The sequence below is a fragment of the Embiotoca jacksoni genome, unplaced genomic scaffold (assembly GCF_022577435.1).
Source record: "Embiotoca jacksoni isolate LCO1_2020_lvr unplaced genomic scaffold, fEmbJac1.0.p SCAF_12, whole genome shotgun sequence".
NCBI classification, from domain to species: domain Eukaryota; kingdom Metazoa; phylum Chordata; class Actinopteri; family Embiotocidae; genus Embiotoca; species Embiotoca jacksoni.
Window position 1 is genome coordinate 9,639,874 of NW_027185252.1, and position 14,539 is coordinate 9,654,412.

At 41.1% G+C, this 14,539-nt stretch overlaps 2 protein-coding genes across 10 annotated transcripts; one reads left to right on the forward strand and one right to left on the reverse strand.

Moving 5' to 3' along the window:
- Positions 1-2,221: 2,221 nt before the first annotated feature.
- Positions 2,222-7,429, reverse strand: ftr14l (finTRIM family, member 14-like). 2 transcript variants are annotated; one of them, XM_069144662.1, is made up of 8 exons: positions 7,305-7,429; positions 5,043-5,409; positions 4,824-4,919; positions 4,455-4,688; positions 4,169-4,328; positions 3,915-4,046; positions 3,208-3,344; positions 2,225-2,961 (listed from the first exon to the last, which is right to left on the reverse strand). In XM_069144662.1, exons 2-8 carry the CDS (start codon positions 5,220-5,222, stop codon positions 2,578-2,580), a joined length of 1,323 nt encoding a protein of 440 aa, XP_069000763.1. In that variant the 5' UTR covers positions 5,223-5,409; positions 7,305-7,429; the 3' UTR covers positions 2,225-2,577. The 2 variants fall into 2 exon arrangements, with proteins under 2 accessions (XP_069000762.1, XP_069000763.1); XM_069144661.1 differs by lacking the exon at positions 7,305-7,429 and having other exon boundaries at positions 2,222-2,961; positions 5,043-5,631.
- A 56-nt stretch (positions 7,430-7,485) lies between these two features.
- On the forward strand, positions 7,486-14,071 carry LOC138195338 (zinc finger protein 345). 8 transcript variants are annotated; one of them, XM_069144655.1, is made up of 3 exons: positions 8,467-8,546; positions 9,844-10,003; positions 10,389-14,071. In XM_069144655.1, the coding sequence occupies exon 3, from the start codon at positions 10,510-10,512 to the stop codon at positions 12,151-12,153; it is 1,644 nt and encodes a 547-aa protein (XP_069000756.1). In that variant the 5' UTR covers positions 8,467-8,546; positions 9,844-10,003; positions 10,389-10,509; the 3' UTR covers positions 12,154-14,071. The 8 variants fall into 8 exon arrangements, with proteins under 8 accessions (XP_069000753.1, XP_069000760.1, XP_069000754.1 ...); XM_069144652.1 differs by lacking the exons at positions 8,467-8,546; positions 9,844-10,003 and adding an exon at positions 7,486-7,678; XM_069144659.1 differs by lacking the exons at positions 8,467-8,546; positions 9,844-10,003 and adding an exon at positions 8,248-8,437.
- Positions 14,072-14,539: the final 468 nt, after the last annotated feature.

Sequence of the window (14,539 nt, forward strand, 5' to 3'; positions counted from 1 at the left end):
TGATGTAAAATGCTTTTACAATACGTTTTAATATTGTATTCCTTTTTAGGAGTGCTGCTGTAGTGAAAAAATGTCCCCTTGTGGGATTAATAAATTATCTATCTATCTATCTATCTATCTATCTATCTATCTATCTATCTATCTATCTATCTATTATCTATCTATCTATCTATCTATCTATCTATCTATCTATCTATCTATCTATCTATCTATCTATCTATTATCTATCTATCTATCTATCTATTATATATCTATCTATCTATCTATCTATCTATCTATCTATCTATCTATCTATCTATCTATCTATCTATTATCTATCTATCTATCTATCTATCTATCTATCTATCTATCTATCTATCTACCTATCTAGGGTGACTCTGTAACACCTGTGCAATGACTACAGATGAAAAATAGCCTATTGGCTAACTCTGGTGCAATTTACAACAATGTTTTATATTTGTGCACTGTCCCTGTAAAACTACCAAACAAATAGAATAAATAGAATAATATATTATTAACATAATATTTTACAAACAATGTGTGGCAGCTTCAAACATGAGAATCTGAAGGCCAGAAACTGCTGGAAACGCTTTCAAATAAAAACGCCCAAAATACTGTACACACATAGGCTGGGTGTTTACTTTACTGCTATTTTAATTGTGTGTATTTACCAAAGGTTAGTATTTATAAAATGTTGTATAAATCAGGCTATGAATGATGTTCCCTTTGCATAAAGGCTACCTTAAGAATTGGAATAAGCCTGGAAATATTAGTGTAAGTGCTACTGATGTGGAGAAAGTCATTTTGAGAAAACTGTGTTTATATTTTCAACTTACATATGTAAATGCTGTTTTCAAATGAAATGCTTGTAGCTCATTTCAACAATCTTAATGTGGTCTTTAGTCCGAGTTTCACTTTAAGATCCTGGGACAACAATACACGAGGAACGTGTCTGTTTCCTAGCAACGCCACTGTTTATTCTCAACACTTATCTGAAACAACTTCCGGTATGCTTCACACAAAATCCACGCTTTTTCTTTTCGTGGTTTTCTTCTCCCGGCTGATTATGCGGGATCATTTTTCGTCTCTCTCCCAGTAAAGTCAATAAACAAGAACCTTTTGTAGTGACACACGCAGAGAGAAAAAGAGAATTAAAGCCAGTCCGTCCTCTATGTTGAAAAGACTTGTTTCTGCTGCCCTCTGGAGCTTTAACTTACTAATGTGTCTCCACGTGTACCTCGAGATCATTCAGTGTGACAATATCATATGGACCAATTTACGGGCAATGACTGATCAAAAATACTCCGTATTTAAATGAATCAAATAAAAGCTAACCCTACTTCAAAATGATATCAAAATAGTGTAGTATTTACTCTGCTCTATATTTATACTATACTATATTTATACTGCACTGTTAAGAATTTCAACTAATATTTCTAATTTATACCATCCTGGCAATCAAATGTATTTGTTGATCATATTCTTCAGCATTATTTTCACACCTCGATGTATGTTTTATTATGATTCAAAACACTTACACACACATATTTTTTCATATTTTTCTACTTGTTTTATTTTGCCCCTAAAATACTCGTATTCTTACATGTTTGTTATTTTTCTTAATTTCACATTTCTTATCATTTCTTTATGCTATCTATTTCTATACTAGAATGTAACCAACTGCTAAATAACCATATTTCCCTTTGGAGATCAATAAAGTATTCCTAATAGCTGTTCAAATAGCTGTTAAACAGTGAAATGTCTCAATCACCTACTGATTTTCAAACTTTGAACAAGCTCAAAATCTTGCGACAGAGAATATATTTGATGTTTGAAGTATCCAGGTTTTTCTTGGCCACCATTGGGTCTAGGTAGTAGAGGAGAATTTTCAGATTTACTGTATCAACCCTGTAAGCCCTATAGGCAGGTTTTTGAAAAGTCCACCCAAAAAAGCATCACCATATTCAGATACAAATTGGATGCAGCAGAGATGAAGCACAACAAATGCAACATTCATTTTAGTCACAGCAGTAGGCAGCCTTTTCACTGGAGAGGCCGCCTGGTACAAAGCCTGGTCCCAGAACAGGGACCCCACTGAGTACTGAATGAATAAACTAACATCAACAACCTCAATTCCATCTCCAGTAAATGCTGAACTTCTTTCCATGTGATGTGTTTTTAACAGGATCAGGGACAGCTATCATGTGTAAATTAATATTTAAAATGTCAAATAAATAACTAACAACATAGGGGTTTAAGAAACTATGATTTAATTTGACAGACAACATTTATAACAGTGATGGAAATATAACATCCTTCAACATAAGGAAAAAGCTAGAAAATATTAGGAAAACAACAGCGTACTGAATCATTTCAATTTTGTTCTACCTATAAATTATACATTTAATTGTGTCTTCATTTCCCTCAAAAACAACAAACAGTTATTAAAGCTCATATAACAGTAGGCTACAGGAAAAACTTGTTGCAAGAAGTGAAACAAACAAGAATTAATCAAATTTCACAGCGATATTGAGAATATTGTGTATGAACCAAATCACAACTGCTGTGGCAGCTCTCCTACAGTCTTACACTCGTACCAAAGCCCCACACACTGAATGCAGGGTAGAGGGGCTCTGTAAATGTAGTCTGGACCTTGTGCAGGAGACGCATGCTTTCAGAGACACTGTAAAAGGCAAGTGTTCCTGCTGCATAATCCAAGTAGACGCCAATACGAGATGACATCGGTGCTGGGATGTCTTTGCTTTTATTGTTATGCACAAAGGAGAACTTGGAGTCAGAGCAGTACAAACTCCAGGACTTGTCGTTCCAGCCCAGGCTGCAATCATTGGTGTTTCCTTTACGCCGGATTCCCCTGTAGGTAACGGCCACGTCTATCTCCGTTCCCTTCCAGTTCACCTCCCAGTAACAACGAGTCCCAGTCACACTGTCTCTGCACAACACCTGGAAGGGAATGGAGATTAGTAAACAAAGCAGGTTACATGATATTTGCATGGCTTCTGCTGAGAAACTAAAAGCACTTTTATGATAAGGATAACTTATTAATATTGAGAGACTAATACTAAAGACTAGATTTGGTTAGCAGTTTTCAATAAATAACAGTTAACACAAGAAAGAAGAAAAAAAAACATGATTCCACAAAATATAATTGAGGTCTACTTCTACCTCGAGTAAGATGTAATTTCTCACCTGCTGCCAGTGGTCGAATCGGTCTGGGTGGGCAGGGTAGTCCTTGGGTTCGTTCTTCATCGTGGCTGTTCTGTTACCCTCGGAGAGGTGAAGGTTTGGGTGGATACTGTTGACATCCAGAATCAACTGGCAAGAGTCTAAACACAGCAGAAAAATATTAAATATCAGTCTTATTTGTGCTGTTACTTAAATGTTACCATGTGTGTTGACATTTTTCGAACATCAGATTTGGTGTTTCAATGAGTCTGTGGTGCTTTTTTTTTTAATCGTATAAGCCCTAATTTGACATTGAAGTTGAACTGCCTCTCTTTTCTTTATCATCTTGCACAAATACATACTTTACTATTACAATGTACAACAAATGTGTTTTGTGGCTCCCGTGAATCAGCATGTTAAAATGTTTTCCACAGGTGAAAGCAGGAACACCCATGTTTGCTCAATACTGATCTGTATGTTTTCTCAAACCAGTTCTGCAAGCCTCATGCCTTCCAGGTGAGTTTCAGTCTGGTCACCACAGAGTCTCTACATCCCATTGTTAGGCATGGAGGTGTTCCTTGTAAAGGAGACTAACACTTTTCAAGCCTAGACATTACATAATGTTGGAACAGGAGTGGAGATTTATGGTTTCCATGTAGCCCTGCCAGGCTGGTGCTAAAAACTTCACAACAGATAGAAGGGAGGCTGCTGAAATTCATCTTTTAACTTACATTTCAAGAAATCCTGTCTTGTTTCTGGTTCTTCTCTTGTCTTTTGTTCTTCTCTTTTCTTTGGTTCTTCCCTCAGAGTCGATTCTCTCCTTGTCTTTGCCTCAGCCTCTTGCGTGATGTAAACTTCCTTCACTGGGAGGACAGATTAAAAAAAAAAAAACATGACAGCATAAGCAAAGGCTGACTAAAAGACACTCCAGAAACCCTGCTGGAGAGAGATCCCATTTGGGGTAAAGAAAGACAAATCTGTCCACCTGCTCCTGAGATTTTGCTCATTTCTATCTTGCTGACTTCTTCTACTTGTAATTTCAGCACAGCAATGGCCCTCTTGGTAGCTTCAAAGGAGTAATAGGGAGCGACACTGATGTTGTTGAGGTCTTCGTATCCTGAGGGGCCTGACAGAGACTGCCAGCTCTAGTAAAAAAAAATAGGAGAATAGAGATCAGAGAGGAGACACCTGGTAAATAGCTTAAGTATTGCATGATACTAATATACCCATTCATGGTTTTATTTGGGCACCTCAGTGCAGATGAGCTTCACCTGTAGAAAGTGTATGTGATCATCTGTGTGTGAGAGCTTCTCCAAGTCGTTGTGTCTCTTCTTCAGCAGAGTGATCTCCTCCTCCAGGCGGTCCACCAATATCTCGGCCCGGGTCACAGTGCTCTTTTCATGGGAGCGGATCATCTCCTTGACCTCATTGTACTTCCTTTCAATGGAGAGCAGAAGTTCCGTGAAGATCCGCTCGTTCTCCTCCAGGACTGTTTGAGCAGAGTGCTGACGAGATACATAAGACAGAGAGGAAGGTTTGTTAAAATATGGATGGAAAGCAGATAAAACCTTGATGTTTTGTTTACAACATAGTGCAATGTTTAGAAAGGTGTGACTTGAGTGAGAAAATGTTGTACTTACTTTAACTGCTTCAACAGATTGTCGGAGATCTTGCCACTTTTTAATTCTCTGGTCAATCCTTTGTTGAGATTTGTGCAGTGTGGAACCAAGTTGTTTCTATCAAGGGAAAGGACATAAAGGTGGCATCAGTAAAGGATGATAACACTGCAGATGATTTATTTGTTGTGTTCATGTCAACCCCTTAACAATAATTCAAATCCCTGACTGGGTATCACATACTTGTTTCTCAGACCTCTCAGTTCCAGCCGGGACAATGTCGTGGTGTTTGTGTTCATCCATCATGCACAAAACACACACTGATGTCTGATCAGTGCGACAAAAGGCCTCCAGCAGCTTGTCGTGCTGTGCACAGATCTTCTCTCTCATCTGACCCGTAGCATTGACCAGCTTGTGCTTCATCAGGGCAGGGTATTCATAGTGAGACTGGAGGTGAGTCTCACAGTAGGATGCCAGACACACCAAGCAGGACTTTTCTGCCTTCTGCTTCCTTGTTGTGCAGAAGTCACACAGAACTTCACCGTACTTGGCCTGGGCCCTGGACTGGCTGCGACTGGTAGACCGGCGAGATTTATCCAAGCTGCTGTATCTGTCCAAATCCAGAGAGGCCGGGTGGGACATTTTCTTAGCAGGAGATTAAAAAATATATATAGATCCAAGAAATATGAAGACAAAATAAAAATCCAGAAGTGCACTAACTCAGCTGCAGTGTGTTCTTCACAAAATGTGTTGTAACAAACAGCTTAAGAAAAGAATCGATAGAGAAAATACAAGGTATCGATAGAGAAAATGAGTTCCTCAAGTTAACAGCTTCGGTGAAACTGCGTGACTGACGCTGTGTGTGACAGAATGTTTGCTATGTGGTCGACATTGTAAAACCAGTATTCCTGGTTGGACATTTAATAGTCAGGAAATGGGTGTTAGTTCCTGAAATAAAGAGGACTGAGCCTACAAAGAAACTACCAAAATAAAAAAGAGTCTAACTGATAAACAGGCCTTCAAAATAAAAAGTGTCAGATTTATGGATAGACTTTCAAAGAATGACCTTCACTTTGTTTTGTTTGTGTTATATCAGACATCTACCCATATGTACACTAAACAGTATGCTGACCATAGTACCAAGACATTCATCAACATTGGCAACGGCAAAACAGCATCATCTTGTGGGAATAATTTATTACTGCACAAAATATATACCCTCTGCATCTCTGATATAAATCAAATACTATGAATACAGGAACTGCATTGTTCCCAAAAACCTGGGTGACAATTCTTCCCATACCAACAATTGCAAAACCTATAAATTATATTTCTAGATTAACAACATTTGAAAATCATCACATTATACATTGCCAACAATGTGAGATGCAATTATAAAAAACAGTTAGTAAAAGACAGTTAAGCCATATTCAGCTTAAATGTTTAACATCGGTGATGCAGATTGCTTGAAAGTCCCTGAATCCCATAAGGAAGATTCTGGAGGGACTACGTGATCAGCACTCTGCTCCAGCATCATCAGACATACTGTAGAAAATCTGTGCAAAGGGAAACTGGATCTGTTTTTGTGACTCGTGCTATTAAAACCATGTTTGTTTTTCCTTTAATATGTCATCCATCTGTATTCACCTTGTTTGAATGGCATGTTTCAAGAATGAATTATTTTGGTTCATTTGGGTTCATTTGTAGTCTCCCACTCTCCAGATATTGTGCAAATACATTATTGATCGTGTACTTCAGGCACTGCTTTGTTTAAATTGGTTGGCTCTATGTGTCCCTCCTCAAAGACGTACTGAATTTTTTTTTTTTTGTGCTTGTTGAATCATATTCTTGGGTCTATAAGTGTGCTGCCTGATGTATCTGAGCATTTTACAGCAGCTCACTTTAATGTTAGGGCAATATAATTAAAGGTCCTTCCACTGCATCAGCTTTTATTTACAGTGACAGACTACCTCACTTTGTCTCAAGCACATGTTTTTAATGAACAAGCCAGCTAAGGGAACACGCAAATAAAACGATGACCTGTATTTCCCAAACTCCACGGGAAATGCCTAAAATTTCTTGTTTTGACTGACAACCCACGACCAAAAGAGAATCTGTTTATTATCATGGAGGACAAAAGAACCAGAAAATATTCACATTTATGTAGGTGGAATCACATCACTTGATCTCGTTCCCATTAAAAATATAACTGATCATCAAAACAGTCAATCAACTAATCGATTAACTGACTAATTGTTGCAGCTCCAAAGATGCAAACATGCAAGGAGACAACAGCTGTTCAAAAAAATTGTAGTCAAAAGCCAGCCAGAATATTCCCTTCTAAACTGCAATGAAGTAGAAATATAAAATGATTTGTTGTTTTGTCACAACACTATGAATTTACTACACTTCAACTGTTTTTTTTTTTTGTGTTTTTTTTTTTTTTTTTTGGGAGGGGGGGGGGGCAAATACTGCAAACTGAGAAACATAATGGAAATTGCTTACCTTCTGTTTTGTCGTGCACCGGTGGCTCCGAACCTGCAGGGTGCGGTAGTGGTTTCTGTGCCGCGTTGAAATGACAACGATTTGCTTTCGCTAAAGTGCGTCGGCAGTCCAGCGTTGGCGCCAGATGAGCTGTGGCGCCAGCTACACACACAGGCGGAGAAAGAGAGAGAGAAAGAAAGAGCGAGGAAGAAGAGAGAGGAAGAAGAGAGGAAGACACACACACACACACACACACAGCAGTTTGACGAGGCTCACTTACAGCTTTTGCAAAGCCCTTCTCGACTCGGGGAGTTTGAAGCAATTAAACGACTCTCTTTTTTTTTTTTCCTCTCCTCCTTCCACCTACCCCAAAAAAAGTAAAAAAGGACAGAAAGGTGGGTTGCGTGCGTTGCGTGCATGCGCGGATTTATACATTTATTCCCGGTGTTTTTATTCCATCATTTAAAAAAAAAAAAAAAAAAAATTCAACTTGGAACTCTTTCGCGAATAGCAGCAGCAGCAAAGCCGCGAAGAGGCGAGGAGGGACTTCTCGGCGTTCATCTGAAGATAATCCCAAGTTATTGTGTTTTCGGGTGGTGATGGGCAGCGTTACGCTTTCTGTATTTTGTGCCTCTCCAGTTGTGAACTTTGTGATGGAAAAATACAGGCCTCGACTCACAGTGGTTGTAACGCGATGTCCTGCTGGAGAGAGAAAAAAAAAACCCCAGACAAACACTAATACCGCTGAAAATAACAAGACTATTTTAACATTGACTTTCAACCGGGGTGTGTTTTTTTTTTTTAATTTTAAATTTTTTTTTTTTTTTTTTTTTTTTTTTTTTACACGTGTTCGTTGTAGAATCGGCCCCATCTGCGTTTCTTGAACCGAGTCCCGTCTTTAGCGTAAGACTTTTAGATGGGCGGGTTTTTTTTTTTTTTTTTTTTAGCGGAGCTTCCGCTCCCAGTGTTTCACTGAAGGTCCTGCAGCTTCGTCCGAAACCCGCGGAGCAGCTCGTAGCCGCGTTAGCAAAAGGGGGACCGGACTACTAGCTGCTCGTTAGCCTCGGCAACACAAGCTACGTTAGCCCAGCACCGCTAATTGTGGGGGTTTTTTTCGGTAGCTGCTGCTAACATCAGCCAAGGCCGCCATTGAGGTTGTGCGCGTGCGCGTATGTGTATATGTGTGTGTGTGTGTGTGCGCGTGCGCTGCCGCAGTAAAAGGAGCCCGAGACTCGTCGTGTCCTCTCAAGACAACTGAATAAAGTTGGTGTTTTTTAAAAAAATATTTATTTATTATTATTATTTTTTTTAAATTTATTTATTCATTTTATATGTTTCAAACGTGGAGTTTGTGTTTCGTTTGTGTAAGTTTAAACAAAACAAACAAAAAAAAAAAAACACCCGTTTTCTTTTCCCGGGCTTTTCATCGCGTTCCCAGGTTAGCCATCTTTGTTTCAGCTAGCCAGCTCCGACGGCTCCTTTAGCCTGCTAACGTAGTCGCCGTTAGCCCCCCACACACACACGGGGAGGAGGGAGAGAGGGCCCCGGCCCGTCGCCGCAGCAGCGAGGTCGTATAAAACGATCACTCACGGACGTATTTACTCGCACGTTCCGATTTATTTCATCTTATTTTTGTTTTTGTTTTGATTGTCGTCGCTTCTACCTCAACGCGTCCCCCGGATGGCGGAAGCTAATCGTTAGCTCGGCGGCAGCCATCTTAGGCGGGTGTGTAATCTTCGGCTAGCTGCTGGTGCGACACAACAAGATGGCCCGTTGTTGTTGTTCTTCTTCTTCTTCTTCTTCTTCTCACTACGAGCGTTTCCGCGTCGGTCGTTTCTTATAAATCGCGGCCGGATTTCTCAATTCCAAGTCGTTGTTGTTGTTGTTTTTTTTTAATTTTTTTTATTAAAGTTAAGTATTTCGACGTTATATCGCGTGAAGGTATTTCCGTGAAGCTAGTTAGCGGGCTAAACCGCGAACACGTTAGCGGCTAACGCGACGCTGTTAACCAGCTAACCAGCTAACTAGCGGCTATTTGTTAGCTGTTTCTGAAAGCTAGCGACCGAAACAGCCTCGATGTTCAACAACAAACATGTTTGTTTAAATCGCTTTTGGTGTTTTTAAGATGTGTGCGATTGTAACACGCCGTCGGGGCTGCGCGGGTGAGCGGCTCGCGGCCTGTCCCCCCCCCCTCCGAGGGGTGTTTGTGTTGCGGGATTACGTTTTTAATTAATGTTGATTATTTGATGTTGGTTCACTTGGATTTGGTCGATTGTGTTAGCTGGTGAAGCTAGCTGGACCTAAATGTTGATGATGGAGAAGTGATGCTTTACTCGGTGTTGAGTTTATTAACCTGTAGCCTCAGATCATCTCCAATTAACTCATTCATTTTTAAATATGATGCAGCATACTGTGACTTTTTTTTTTTTTTTTTTTTTGACCAAGTGAACGCAGGCCGATGGCTGGACAGTCGTATAAAGTAACCTACTTCTAATATGAGGGCTTCCTGTGTCTTACTGATCACCTGTTGTGTTAATCAAATACTCCTACTTTCCCCCAGCTGTGTGCTTTTGGCCTGAGGTTGGACTTGTGTGTGTCCTGAACTCCTTTTCCAGAGGGACTGGCAGAAAACTCAGTCGACACAAAGATATTAATCTCTCGTTAAACTTCCCCAGAGTCTGACTGATTCTGATAAGTCGTCACCAAAATGTCAGTCACAAGTATGTCAAAATAAATGCACCCGTTTTTCTGAAACAACACTAACATGCAAGTCAGAAAGTCCCTTTAATTTGACCTTTTCTTGTGTGTCTGCGATGCAATAATAATTAGATGAGATAGTATTCACTATATGTTGCTTACCTTTGTCGATAGCCACAACTGTATTGGATTCACAGAGACTTATGTACGAAATATTGGAATCAAGTAAAATAGACAAGCTGAAGTAGACCTAACTGGCCTTGGGCCATCAGATATGGAAAGGAGACGGGGATGACGGATTTGGCCGGTCTCACTTTAGTTTTTCATCAAGTGACATGACCAAAACTAATCGATGAAAACACCCAAAGCACTCTATTTATATTTTCTCTCTCGTTTCCCCTTTTTCAGGTCTGCTTGCTGACAAGAGCACCAGCGCGTCGCTGCCCAAAGCAAAGCTATATACCCCGATTCCCCTTTTAAGTCATCATCCGGCAGGAAAACGGAGGTCGTGGGGCTGGAGTGTGTTCTCATGGCCGAGTCAGAGACTGAATGTGACACACCCGGCCTTGACACACTTGGGTCGGAGTGTGTCATAGCCCACAGCCATGTCGACCTTCACTATGGAGCAGAAACTGAGATCATGACAGAAGAAAAGCGTGGATTAGAGCTGGAGATCCACGGCTCAGACTTAAAGATCCAGGGCCTGGGGACGGAGCTCGGAGCCGTAGCCTGTGTGGATGCAATTGTTGCCGAGACAGACCACGATTACATTAAGGTGGAGCACGGAGAGATGCACTGTTTCTCAGGAGCAGAAATCAAGACGACAGGAAGCGAGACTCTGCTGGGAGAGGTGTTGCTCAAGACGGAAAGTGAGCACGTGGTGAAAGTGGAGTCGGACCACGGTGGAGAGTTGACAGTAGAGTCCGAGAATGGTGTAATCATACATGAAGCCCACGGCCTGCAGTGCAACGAGTGCGGGGAGATTTTTGGCAGCATAGCCGATCTTCACCAACATTTTGAGATCCACAAGGACCTCAACCCTTACATTTGTGTCCACTGTGGCGAGAGCTTTGCTGTGGAGGCCAGCCTCAAACAGCACATGAAGATTCACATGAAAGAAAAGCCCTATGTTCCCCCGGGAGTTGAGATCATGGGGAAAGATGTTATTGATGCCTTCAGCCTTAAGTCTCATCAGATGATTCATTTGCCAGACAAGCCCCACAGATGCTCGGAGTGCGGAAAGAGCTTTGCAGCTGCCATCACCCTGAGAGAACATATGAAGATGCATTCAGAGGACAAGCCCTACAAGTGCACTCAGTGTAGGAAGAGCTTTGTCCGCAGAAGGCATCTGAAAAAGCACCAGGAGGTCCACGCACGCGAGAAGCCATATACCTGCGGCCAGTGTGGCAAAGGCTTTGCTACAACTTCCAACCTAAAGCAGCACCAGAAGACTCACGCCGCGGTCGTGCTGGGAGACAAACCCCACCGTTGCGCCCAGTGTGGAAAGTGTTTTGCGGCTGCTGCCACTCTAAGAGAGCACCAGAGGATCCACTCGGGTGAGAAGCCGTACAAGTGCAACATGTGCAGGAAGAGTTTTGTCCGCAAACGCCACCTGAAGAAGCACCAGCAAGTCCATGCCGGAGGGAAACCCTACACCTGCAGACACTGCAACAAGGGCTTCAATCACTCCTCTTCTCTCTCTCGCCACCACAAGACCCACCTGCAGAATCCAGTGTTTTCTCCACCCCAGCCTGGGAAGACCATGTCCTACGGCACCCCCCCAAAGCAGAGGGTGCACCAGCAGGGAGACAAGCCCTACATGTGCCACCACTGCGACAAGGGCTTCAATCATTCCTCTTCCCTGTCGCGGCACCAAAGAGTCCACTCGGAGGGCAAGAGTTACACCTGCGCTCACTGTGGCAAAAGATTCAATCACTCCTCCTCACTTGCTCGGCATCAGAGAGTTCACTTGGAGAGTAAGCAGCAGCAGCCGCCACAGCCACAACCACAGCAGTACAGCACCATCCCCACAGGGAAGGGATTCCCCAACAACGCCTTCCCAAAACAGCGTATCCTGTCTGTTGAAAAACCATACAGGTGCTCCCAGTGTGGTAAAGGCTTTAACCATTCATCTTCCCTCTCCAGACATCACAGGATCCATGTAGATCAGTGAGCATCCTTCCCCACCTGCTAATATGATCCCAAGCGCACACATCCCTTTCTTTCTCCCCCCCCCTCCCCCCACCCCCCTGTTTCTGCTCTACCGACGGTCACTCCATCAATATCACCACACCGCAGGAAACATCAGGCCAACTTCTATAGACAAAAGAAGTCGGGTCAGCACATTAATATGTCGAAGTGGAGCAGTTGAGAATAAATGGACAGCATCACAAGTCTTCAACAGAAATTGGCTTGGCCTGAAGGACCGTGCAACCTATAATTCGGAGCTGGACCCGAGGCTTAGTGCTCAGTTTAAAGAGGGTGTAATAATAGATTGTGAAGGAGTCTCTATTCTTGTTTGTGATTGTGCTTCACTTGCTCCAGGACCTCTTTTGAACACTTTTAAAGGAAAAAGAAAAAAAGAAAAAAAAAAAAGTGATTTGAAGATCTACATGATGAAAATTGTTACCTGGGTAAAATATGCTTCACTCTCCGGTCAGTCTTTTTGATAGAAGAATTTCGCTTAATGTATGTTCAGGTGGGCACATGCGCTTTTCAGCTGCAACTTTATTCAAGGCTACCAACTCAGTTGGTGAACAAGGACTGTCATTTCAATTTAGTTATTTCTTTTTCACCCACATAACCCTTGTGAAGCAAATATCAAAAATCCAATGTAAATACTTACTGATTTTCTTTTATATATGTGTATAGGTGACTAGTGTGCTGTTCCAAAAGATGACATTTTTGATAGCAAGATCCACTTTGTCTCCCCTTTTCTTTTAGAAGTTTAATTTGTTTTATGTGTTTGAGATAAACATGTTGCAGGGTTAGCAGGTGTTCTCATGCAGCTTGTTCTTGGAATTGGGCTCCATTAGACATGAGCCAACTTGTATATTTATGAGTTTTTTGTTTTTTTTGTTTTTTTTTTGTATGTCTTCGATGGGTTAGCAGTGCTGCATAAGACTGTACAGAGAGCAATACAGGCTGACACCCTGACTCTATTATGACATGCAATTTAGCCATAAAGAAATGCATAATAGAAAATAAAAACCTACTGGGTAGCATATTCCAACATGACCCGTGTCCCAATTATTTACCGCGTTCCTCTGTACCCAAGACCCACACGGACATGAAATGCAACGTCACACTTTTATTACTTTGGAGACTTAATTCAATTACCTGTGTATAGAATATCGGTAACTCTTACTCATGTTGATCTGCAAACTATCACAATTTGATCTATTAAAAAAAGAAAAGAAAAAAAAGGTGTATACTAAAAAGACTACACGAAAGAATCTCACTTTTACAAGATTTTTCCGAAGTCCAATGGATTTGCGCTCCATTTACTGTTCTGTGTAAGATATCTTTTACAAACTGATGTATTTTTTTAGATATGGCTTGGGTTATATGAAAGGGAATGAGAGAGATACAGCTTTTATGAGAGTGAAACATTTTGGTGAGCAATATTTTCTTTTTATTTGGATAACAATTGTGCTTCAAACTGTAGCATAGGTTTCTTCCTTGTGTTAGATAGGTGCCTTATTGCATGCTATGTAGAAATGTATGCCGAGCTGTTATTTGAGAAAAAAAAAAAAAAAAGTTAGGGTTTTCAGGAGTCTTTTGTTCTTATTCATACTAACTTACCCTACATTTTTAATTTGATGTCACTGATACCTATTGCTTTTTTTTTTTTTTGCTTTCATGTATATTACCATGTGTTTACACTGTTACGACCATATTGTCTATTTTTTTCAAAAAAAAAAATTCAAATTTTTTTTTTTTCTCCCCCCTTCAGTTTTGTCAATGGCCTCAATGTAGAGAGAAAAATTGTAAAAGATCCATATAGACTTCTCTTAAGGGCAAATCCTGTAACACCTCTTCCCAATTTCTGAGTGGCACATATATGGATAAATAAAGGTTGTTGACTCTCATGTGGTGTTCAGTCAATGGAGTATTCAACCTCACAGGTCTCGCATATCCCTTAGTCATTGGGAGAATCCATCATTTTTAAGCTCCTGTAAAATAAATGGGCACATGACACTTATGGGTGGTTCATGTTTGGGCTGTTGTGCTTCCGCAGTGTATCCACATGGTGTCACTATTTACCATCAAACGTCCTGAACAACAGCAGTTAAACCAATTCGAGGGGAGATTTCCAGATGTGGGGGCAGGTAGTAATCCTGCAGTGTTTTAACATCAGTTTTAATAGGACTCTCATCCTACCTACAGCTGGAACGTTTTAAACTGAAATCTCAAGCCCAACCTCAGTCTGCGAGTTGAGCTGCAGCCCAGTTAAAAGTGCAACTCAATCTGTAAGGAAAGCTGTGACCTGTATAAAAACATCAACTTGATGTCTCCCATGCATGCGCTACGCTGGTTTACATTCCTTGCACAGCTGG

Coding starts and splice junctions, on each gene's coding strand:
- ftr14l (XM_069144661.1), bottom strand. CDS start 5,441: ATGTCCCACCCGGCCTCTCTGGATTTGGACAGATACAGCAGCTTGGAT. Junction 4,689..4,823: donor AATCTGTTGAAGCAGTTAAA/GTAAGTACAACA, acceptor GTATCTCGTCAG/CACTCTGCTCAAACAGTCCT. Junction 3,345..3,914: donor AAGACAGGATTTCTTGAAAT/GTAAGTTAAAAG, acceptor TGCTGTGTTTAG/ACTCTTGCCAGTTGATTCTG.
- LOC138195338 (XM_069144652.1), top strand. CDS start 10,510: ATGGCCGAGTCAGAGACTGAATGTGACACACCCGGCCTTGACACACTT.